General features: G+C 31.1%; 1 protein-coding gene across 1 annotated transcript; it reads left to right on the forward strand.

Annotated features, from left to right (window-relative positions):
- Positions 1-6,182: 6,182 nt before the first annotated feature.
- LOC136971187 (high mobility group nucleosome-binding domain-containing protein 5-like) lies at positions 6,183-9,921 on the forward strand. Its single transcript, XM_067265661.1, has 4 exons — positions 6,183-6,204; positions 6,267-6,537; positions 6,848-6,990; positions 9,755-9,921. Exons 1-4 carry the CDS (start codon positions 6,183-6,185, stop codon positions 9,919-9,921), a joined length of 603 nt encoding a protein of 200 aa, XP_067121762.1.
- Positions 9,922-10,610: the final 689 nt, after the last annotated feature.

Here is a 10,610-nt window from a genome sequence, read left to right on the forward strand (position 1 = left end):
GACTGAACCCACTACTTTTTTAAGAAAGATACAAAGTTTTTAACTTTCTATGAATCTGCATCTGAACTTATGTAGAAAGGCGAGTAAAAGTAATCATTGACTCAATCACTATTCAGGGGACTGAACCCACGTCTTTTAGCAAAGTGAAAAATCTTATTTCCATACGTTTGAAAGGTATAATGTGTCATCTGTACTTTTTAAAGTGAGTAAACGTGATTTATACTTTAAAATGTACTGTACAGTTTGATATATGAAACGAATTTCAGTAAGATTAAACCTTTTTAAAAAATGAGGCTTTTAAAAGTATAAAATTATGCTCAAGATGCTGTCTAGTGTCGTAAAAACAATGCAATTATGCCAAAGATGCTTTATAATGGCCTATTTTTGAGCTTTCACTCTATAAAAGCTCAAAAATAAAATAAAATTATGCTCAAGATAATGTATAAAGACCTAAAAACGATTAAATTATGTTAAAGATGCTGTTTAAAAGCATAAGATTATGCCCAAGATGATCCTTAGAGGCCCAAAAATGATAAAATGATGCTTTTAGGATGCTGGAAAAGTCTTTGCACTTGCAAATTACGAAAAGTTCCCTCCCACTACTGGTGTTTTGGTATCCGAATTTAAGAAAATCCAGTGTATCGAGCTGTTTGATGATAACGTTTTGGCTGTTATTGATTTTGTAAAGGTATCGATACTGCTATCGATCACAAAGACACCCAATACTGTATAGCTGCTAATGCATTTATCGATGTATCCCAGATAATGGGGGGGGGTGTTATCTGCTCTTAGCATGTTATTAACGTTATTGATTATAAAAAAATCTGCAACAGGAATTATCAGTTATCGGTATCACTTCCACGTGATCGTTAGTATCATTGGATATTGGCTTCGACTGATAGTTATTTTGTGCCGATCGTTATCAATTATCGACATCTAACAGTTTAAATCTGTTACTGCTAATATTGATGAAGTTAATGATGCATTTCTGCCTTTGAAGGGGAGTGTGTAGTATTATCAAATTTCAATTCGATAGCTTATATTGTAAGAACAAATGGCGCGACCGTGGAAGAATGATTAGGACCGTTTTTCTCTGTCACAGCTGATGACGTCGTTACCCCACGTCAAATTCCCTGTCACTGACATTGATAGAATTCCATAAATTTGATATTTTTCAAGAAAATTTGGCGTTTAAACGCATTAAATTACTTTGTTTTCTTCGTCAGCTATGATTGGGATTTAAATTATCTTATCCTGACTACGTTAATATAGTGACAAATATGCAAATTTATCTTCAAATTTAGGATCTTTCTGTCACAATATGTGACACTTAAGGACATTCCTTTACAGGAAACGTGTCTTCTACGATTTTCATAATGAAGCATATGACGTTTTGAATGTTCCTTTACAGGATATGATTCGTATAGGATGTTCCTTTGACGTTCATAACACTCTTTTATAGGATATGCGACGTTCTTTTATAGGAAAATCTGAAAATTTAGCAAGTATTTTTGGAGCCATTTCTCCAAAAGAAGAAGAAAATAAACCGGTTCAGTTTAAACTTGTATAAACAACACTTAAACCAGTCCATCAAAGTTCGATTTAGTTCTCTCTCTTTAGAAGCATTTTCAGAAGATACTTACAAATAAAACGTCATCGACTTGCACCCCGCATCAAGCAAAAGTTGACCTTTTTAACTTAGTTTTTGGAAAATGATACAGATCTCTGTTTAATTAAAATCCTTCAAAAGTGACACACGACCAAAGGGGTTGGGGGAAGGAACAGAGGGAACAGACAGTTTCTGATCTTCTTGTACTTGTCAACGACATGGGGTGTTGTAAAATGTACTTTGCTTCTCGTGTTGTCCTCTTTGGAAAATTCTTTAATGTGATACTGTCAGAGAGCTTTAAGAATGCATACCCCATGGGGTATACAAGGCGTGTTACTTGAATTTTGCACAGTAGTGTGTTTGAATATCAAGCAGAGTTTAGCTTCTACTTCTTCTTCTGCAGAGTTTTTAATAATACTAAAGTTAAAATTCTTTAAAGAATTTCCTTTATTTATTTTTTTGTAAATTAGCATAAAGATACAACTTTCAAATTTCATTTTTATTTTTTGCTTAAACAAACTTTGATATAAGGTTAGTTTTTTTAGAGTTAAACGGTAAATTGAGTTATCTTCAGTTGATCAAGTGAAGCTGTAGATAACTCAATATAACTTAGCATTAATGATGTTTTTGATGCAATTTTTCGAATTTAATTAATGTAAAAACATATTTTAAACTAAATTTTCCTACGTTTTACTTTAAAAAATTGCAATTCTGGTACCTTAAATTGCCATTTTTCAAAAGAAGATTAAGAAAACTGATTGCATACAGCAAAATTATCTCCAGCATCATTGATCAAGTGATGCTGGAGATAATTTTACTGTAATATTCATTAATGCTCTTTTATGATGCAATTTTTCGAATTTACAAGCATATTTTAAACGTATTTTAAACGAAATTTTCGTATTTTTTTATCTGAAAATTAGCAATTTTGACACGTTAAATTTGTTATTTTTTTAATCCGTAGAAGTTGTTAATTACACGTTAAAATAACTAATATTAATCCAGTTTTAAACGTTATAGACGACGAAAATTCATCGCGAAAAGTCAAAGGTTAAAGGCCTTTAGGCAAAATATTCGCATAGAACACACGGCGAATGTTTAAAATTGTCTTTTATGCAGACGCGAGTGGGTGTAAGTGTATATAATTCAAGGAAATAAGACCGTCAGAGATGAATAATTTCTATTATCATCATCAACATCAACTAAATAATTACAATAAACAACGAATTCTTAAGTTGTAGGAGGTTTATGGAGAAAGGTTAAAGGTAAAATAAAAAATAAAAGATAACACTTTACAAACACTCTGAAAATTTAGAATAAAGATAAACATGTTTACTTTTGAAAGAAGTCTGTAGAATTAATGTTGCTTTACTTTACAGTAAATACAAGAGAAGCTTTTAAGAATATGTCTTTACCAGGAATCCCATCAAAAATTCATAAGGAAAACAGAAATATTGACCCTGCGGGTGTATAAAAATAAACAGAAAAACAATCTCTACATGCATTTATATTTTATAAATTTTGCATTTAACTATAATATTATATAATTATATTTTTTATATAAATGAAAGTAATTGAGTTGCAACTATACACGTTGTTTATGTATGCTGTGAAGTATTCTATGCAAACTGCCAAATACATCTTAATTAATCTACTTCTATGTCGTATATGATAAAGAATGGAAGCTGTAGGTATGTTTCCTTATTCTTTTATCCTATCTTTATCTATAGATGCTTCTATTAACCTCTCATTATATCAAATATTACGTACTGTACATAATTCCATTCCGCATCCCACATCTCGGCATCAGGATCTTATTTGTATCTGTACGGTGCTCTATTAATGTATAAGCATCCCATAATTTTTATATCTCTACAAATTTGATTCATCCCTCTTTAAGCGTGTACAAAATTCAATTCCTCATTTCAACATCTTTATGGATATACCAATTGATTTTTAAGCTTCTCTTTATCATTCCTTATATCGAATCCATCTGATACAATGCCTAAAAATAGGGTATAAAGATAAATTCCTGATCATCTGTAGAAGGCTCTACTGATCCTTAAGCATAAACAAATGCTTAAGATCCATCCATTCCGCATCATCAACATCCGAAATCACAGATTAACGGAAGCGAATTATCACTCTAACCACTCTGTTACAGTAAAATTTCGCTTCCTCAGTGTATATAACGATTAAAAGTAGAAGTTAATTTTACATAAGACGAAGTATCAACAGGAAATTTAAAAGAATATCGATCAACATCAGTCATTATCACAAGAATTCTTCGATTAAACAATCCAAAGAATCTGTAATTAATAGTTTGTAAATTTTACAAATACTTGAATTCTCATCACTTCATCACAAGACTATTAAACGAATTAATTCACTTTTGACTAGAAAATTCGATTTTTACTGCTTTATATTCTACTCTTTTCTATATATATATATATATCACTCCTCGCCCTCCTCTTTCTCCTCTTCCTCTTCCTTTTCTCCTCCTCCTCCTCTTCTCCTCCATCTCAAACAGAATTTAGAGCATCTCACTCCCTTCTGAAAATTACATTCAAATGAATTTATATGAAAAAAGTATTCAATATAAATATCTTTCTTTGATATTGCTAGGATACTGATTTTTCAAAGAATTTCTCAAAGAATATTTGTTAAAACTTACAAATATATATATATATATATTTCTTTTCCCAATTTTTCAAAAAAAAAAATATATATATATATATATTTTCTTCCTTCTCTTCTAGCTTAAAAATGTAGTTTATAAAATAAAGTTTAAAGTTTTTTTTCTTTATTTGTTAGCATTATTATACTATATTTTTAATACTTAAACAGATTTTCTTGTATATAAATGGTATAAATAATGCTGAAGATCGTATTTTAGCATTATTTTCTACAAAGTTTTCTACGTTTTAAATGTGATATTTTAACAAACCATTTTAAAATCTTATTTTATAATATTTTAAAATTGTTTATAATATAAATACAATGTTTTTTTTTTGCTACAAATTGCAATAAATTTCGCTGCAAAAGAGAAAAATAAAAATACACGTTTAAGAGACATGTCGAAATCTTATGCAAATACTGAAAATTTATTTGTTTTTCTGCATTTATTTTTTGTTTGTATGTTAAATTTATTTTATTTTTTGCGTTTTAAACCAATTTAAATGCATTTTTTCAAATATATTTTGCCACTTTTCCACGCTCTATATAGCAGACTTCCCTTTAAATCTGGCTGCACAATTTCCAAAGACATCTAAAGTTATTATTGCAAATTTTGCTGCTAATTAATTAATTTTGCATTAAAATTAACTGGGAAAACGACGAGAAAAGTTAGCAAAACATTCGACGTTGTCTTTGCTTGACAATTATAACTCGTTTGTCGACCTCCTTTCTCATATAACGAGATAGAAATGTAACTTAATATCCTTCTTCAGTTCTGTGTAAGGTGGGAGGACGAAGATGAAGAGAAAAAAATAACACACACACACCCCCATCAAGTTGGAGCTTATTAAATGGCAGTATAGTGGAAGAAAGTATTCTCAAACGTACAGCTGGACAAATTATCTCTGAAATCCGAACCCAACCATCTTTACAGCATTCCAATTGTCACACCGAAAGCAAAGTTATGTTGCCTCCAGACTGTGAATACCACTTCCCATTACTGCGTTTCGCCTCATTTCCTCTTCTCAGTCATAAACCTCATTCCCTCTCCTTTTTTTTCGTTCTTCCTACAAAAGAGCAGAAAATAGCCAGTATGAATTATAACTTCTTTCCCTGTCTCACCACAGAAACTTTCTACAACTCTTTCTTCACTCCCCTCCCGCCAATTTGCATCCCTCTCTGCGGAGAGGGAGCGTGAATTGAGGAGAGGGGATGCACGTCGGCAATTTGGATCAGAAAGCGAAAGGATAATCGAGATTAAACGGGAAAGTGATGCAGTTTACTCGTGTGATGCTCTCCAGGGAGATGGCGATGAGGATGCTGAGGATCGAGTTACGCTCTATCAAGATAATCCCTTAATCCAACTAAAAGAATCGTTTCTTCTCCGATTGGAATTAACTCCGCAGGCTAAACGGATGTTTAAATGATTAGATAATGGTTATCCGAATTGTCTTTCAGTTAGGAATATTAGCATTTAATTATCCTTTCTCCTAGGTATCGTCGTGGCTGATGACAGCCGTACTGTACCTATCTATTTGCCTTTACAGCTACGGCAATAAGTAAGATGATTTCAGCATTTTTGCCTCGTAGATAATTCATTTTTACGGATGATAATTCAGGAAAGAATGATATTAGGTCAATATCCGGTGAGAGTTAATCAATTGCTTTGCTATAACTCAAATTACTTACTTCAGATAAAGTGAAAAGGTTATAGAAATGATCACCTTTACTGTACCATTCGCTTATCTTTACTATTTTCGTTTTCTACTTCGTTCTGTACATTTACTGTAGTTTGTTCTGGACTTTTATTTACTTCGTTCTGTGTCTTCATTGTACCTCGTTCTGTACATTTACTGCACAGCGTTCTGGACGTTTATTATGATAAAAAGAATCTGCAATGTCTTACCTGAACGATTTACGTTAGATAATTCTGTATAATACAATACATAGTAGTTTAGATAATGCATAATATAAATGTAAGAGAAGGGGGGAAAGAATAAAAAGGAGAGGAAAAAGAAAAGAAAGAGATGGAAAAGAAGGACATGGAGAAGAGGAGGAAAAAAGGAAGAAGAAAGAGAAGAAGATGGAAGAGTAGAAAAAATTAAGAAAAGAAGAGGAGAAAAAGAAGAAGAAGGAGATGTAGGAAAAAGAAAAAAAGAAGAGAGAGGAGAAGAAGGGAAAAAAGACAAAGAAGAAGAGGTGATAAAGGAGAATGAGAAGAGAGAGAAGAAGAAGAGAAAGACAGGGATGAGGTAAAAGAAAACAAAATAACAATAAATAAATAAACGATGAAAAATTGAGAAGTTTATAAAAAAGCCAAAAAAAAAAAAAAAAATTATTATCTAGATAATTACATGTTCATACAGTACGATAAAAGATGAAACAAAATATCTTGCTATTTTTCTATAAAATAATTAAACGACAATAATATTAAAGCATTTATCTTTACGTTTTGAAGATAATCATTTCAAAAGTGAAACGATCAGAATTATCTGGCCAATTTATCTAGATAATCTATATAGATAATTAATTCCAATAAGAATAACAATAATAATTCAAAAGGGGTAAGAAATTTCTACAAAAAGGAGAGAAATCGAAGTTGGAAGAAAGAGGAAAGAAAAGAAGAAGAAGAAGAAACAAAAGATGGAGAGGAGAGGGAGAAGGAGAGAGAAGAAGAAGTAGCAGAGATGTTAAAAATGCAAAAAGTACATCCAAAGAAATTTCGTCTATTGAAAAGTGTTGGGTAGAAATTTGCTTTGGATCCTATTAATATTTAGTAAGTGGGTGCCTGCATCCTCCTAACTATCCTGTTTGACATTCAAGTCTGAAAATCGGGGTCAAGCCTAATCAATAATGTTGGTAGTTTGGTTGGATTGTTGAAAAATCGTATAAGAATTTCCAATGACTCATGTTCTTGCATGATATGCAGATATGATGGTAATACAAATATAACCAGCTCTGACAGCCATGTGACACCAGGATAAAGGAGGAGAATCTGTCAGCCAAGAGATATCATCTCTTACTTTTTTTTAAAAAAAGATAAATATATATGGATATCCCCTTGAGATGCGTGAGGAAAAATAAAAGATATATATCCCCCCTGCACTATGTTTTCATTTAGTAAATGGTTGGTTCCTGTTTCCTTTCGTTAATGCATCTTCCTGGATTGAGGATGCTGCAAATTGTTTCTTCTCTTTGAAATTTGGAAAAATAACTGTTGATACACCTGTGGAAATCTATCTGGATGATAGATAAATTATAGAAAAAGTTAGAGCTCTGTCTTGGGGTGTGATAAAATCAATTTATAACGGGTAGGAGGGCGTAAAATCGCTCCTTGAAGTTTTTAAGTACCTTTAGTAGATAATTGAACGTTTAGTTGCTTGACAGAATAATTTAATTATAATTATCTCAAATTTACTCAATGAAGAGGAGCTAATTTAGCGGTTCTTACGTTATTTGTGTTATTTAATTATGTATCAATGAGGTAATTACACATCCTTTCATAGAGTTAACAGGATATAATTCAGATAATTGTAATATTTTTATGTATATATAAATGAGGATGTTTGTTTATTTGTTTGTTCGCTATACACTCTTAGGACGTTCTATCAATTGCTACGAAACTCGGAAGTTAGATTCAAATACTTCTAACTTACACCCAGTCATACATCCCACCCAAAAATATCGATTGCATTTCTGTAAATCAATTCATTTTTATTTACATTCGATTTTCTGAGTTACACGTAACGCCATCTGAATTACTGCGACAACGATATAGCGCGAAATAGATGCATCATTAAGCTATTACTATGACAAGTAGCACGTAGCACTTGCCTGCGTGAGGTGTAGTAGTGTTTTGCTCCTATAAATCACACTTTTCCTGTTAGCAATAGGGTCGTGCCGGTTATGTATCTAACTCTTTTCTCGAGGTTAAGGAAGGACAGATAGACAGGGGACAACAGTTACGATTTGATATTCGGCTGTGAATGGTACAGTTTCTTAGAGTTAACATTAGAAAATATTACAATATCTAAAACATTTAAGATATATTTTTAATTTGTGTCTATTTGACCATTGAATTTGTGCCATTTCGTATCATCCGAGTATCGCGATAAACGTGAGAATGATAGGCTGAAATAACCAAACATTTTATATGGTTTTAGTTATAATGTTTGTTATATTTTAGTATTTGATTTATATAACTACAAAGGTTGACTTACATGACGGTTTATCACGCCGAGTGACCGATCTAACTCTTTTTAAAAATTATTTATTCCTCTACTGTACACAATTTAAAGGATTTTTAAAATATGTTAAAGTGGGCACTCGGTGTGATAAACTCTAACGTAATATAACCTTTGTAAATATAAATAAAACACTAATATAATATAATAGAAAAGTTACAAGTACGAAATAACCTTAACGTTTGTTTTTATTTTTTTTACCGGACTTACCTTCTAGTTTAATTATATTTTTCGTGTCTTTATCTATATGTTATCTATCATCCCGAATTTCTCCTGATAAATCCGTGATTAATGAGAATTTCATTATCATTTCTCGTAGCATTTATCTGGATATGTCTTAAATAATTTTTTTCTAATCGTAATTTAATAAATAAACGTATTAATAAATAAACGTTTAATAAAATAAACGTATTTTCTAATCGTAATTTAGGTTAGTTAACGTTGTTTCTCTTGATATTATCATATCTCATCTGATTATCTTCTCTTGTTTGTCTTACAGTAAATATATGTGAATAAATTTATCTTTAAACATTTTATCACAGCATTTATCTTAATCAAAGACTCCAATTTAGATAATTATCTTCATTTGCATTTGATAACTTGAACTTCTGTCTTTATAAAATTACTCTCTGCATCCATAATTAGATGCTGAGAGATTGATGCTGGATGATTGGATAGAAAAATGAGCATTAGATAATAGGGAAGATTATTTTCTTATCATCTAATGCTGTTTATTCTATTCAATTATCCAGTATGATAATTCTTCTATTTGGTAATCCAAGGAAGATAGCTCATCCTTATCATCTAACGTTCTTTCTTCTACAGTATTTAAATCGTGTTTCTCATCTTCATTTTGGTTTAATAGTCGAAATTTTGGCCTATTTTTGGTATTTTTCTAACAAATAAAATATTTATACTGCACATACAGATAATATATATTTCATTCTAATATATTTTCATTATTACTGGTTGCAGCATCCAAAATCCACTTATCCTGTTTAGCCTATCATATGATGCTCTCTTCTCCATTGTGTTTGAAATATATTCTTTGTCTCTGGTTACAATTTCTAACAATCGCTAATCATTCATCAACATATCTAACACAATTAGAAGCTCCTACAATAACGAATAATTCATTTGTAGTCAGTTTAATATTCATATATTTCCATTCTTAATAGTCAGCAATTTAAATGTTTTCTTCTTCATCGTCAACTTTATTTTTAAGTAAATTGTGTAGAAGAAGAAGAAGAAGAAGAAGAAGAAGAAGAACAACAACAACAAGGGAAAAAAGGAGAAGAGGGAGAAGAAGATGAAGGAAAAGGAGAAGGAGAAAGTGAAAAAGAAGAAAGAGGAAGAGGTGGAGGAGAACGAGAAGAAGAAAAGGCAACTTAATTTTTATATATTCCTATTTTTTTCTAGTTGTTAGTTATAATTCATTATCCAGTTATCGTGTTTATCATCTGACACTCTACCATTCTATCTTTATCTTTGATTCATGTTTATATCAATATTTAGTCATTAATTTACATCTTTAGAAGTATCGTATAACAATTTCTAATGGGTGCGGAGCAATTTACTATCATAAAATCAGATAATTCTCACTCATCGATGCCAGCATCCGCGGATGCTTCATTCTTTTTCTTCGTCTTTTTTATTGTTATTCTTTAACCAAGCAATCCAGGAGAAGGAGGAGGAAAGGGAGGAAGAAAAACTAAACTTTCTAAAGATATAAAAACATGTGTAAAGATTTAGAAAAAATGAAGTTTTTCCACTTCCAATCAGTAATATAGATAAGAAAAGTTAGAAAATTCACTCAGTAGAAAGTTATAACAAACAACACTTAATTAAATGTAACTCTCTTTTGACATTATCGTAACCGTTTTCGAGTTCGGATTTCTGTTGAAAAAGGAGAAAAGAAAGCAGGATAAAAAAAATATAAATTGAAGAAGCTAACAAGCCTCAGGGGGAAAAGTGCAAAGAACGGATTTAGTAAAACCGCATCGATAGCAACTGTTTGCTACTTTTTTACTGCATCCCTGCTTGTAAGATAGCTTCAATATCGTCTATACTTTTCTATATAT

Source organism: Centruroides vittatus, unplaced genomic scaffold (genome assembly GCF_030686945.1).
Source record: "Centruroides vittatus isolate TY-2023 unplaced genomic scaffold, ASM3068694v2 contig_235, whole genome shotgun sequence".
Taxonomy (NCBI): domain Eukaryota; kingdom Metazoa; phylum Arthropoda; class Arachnida; order Scorpiones; family Buthidae; genus Centruroides; species Centruroides vittatus.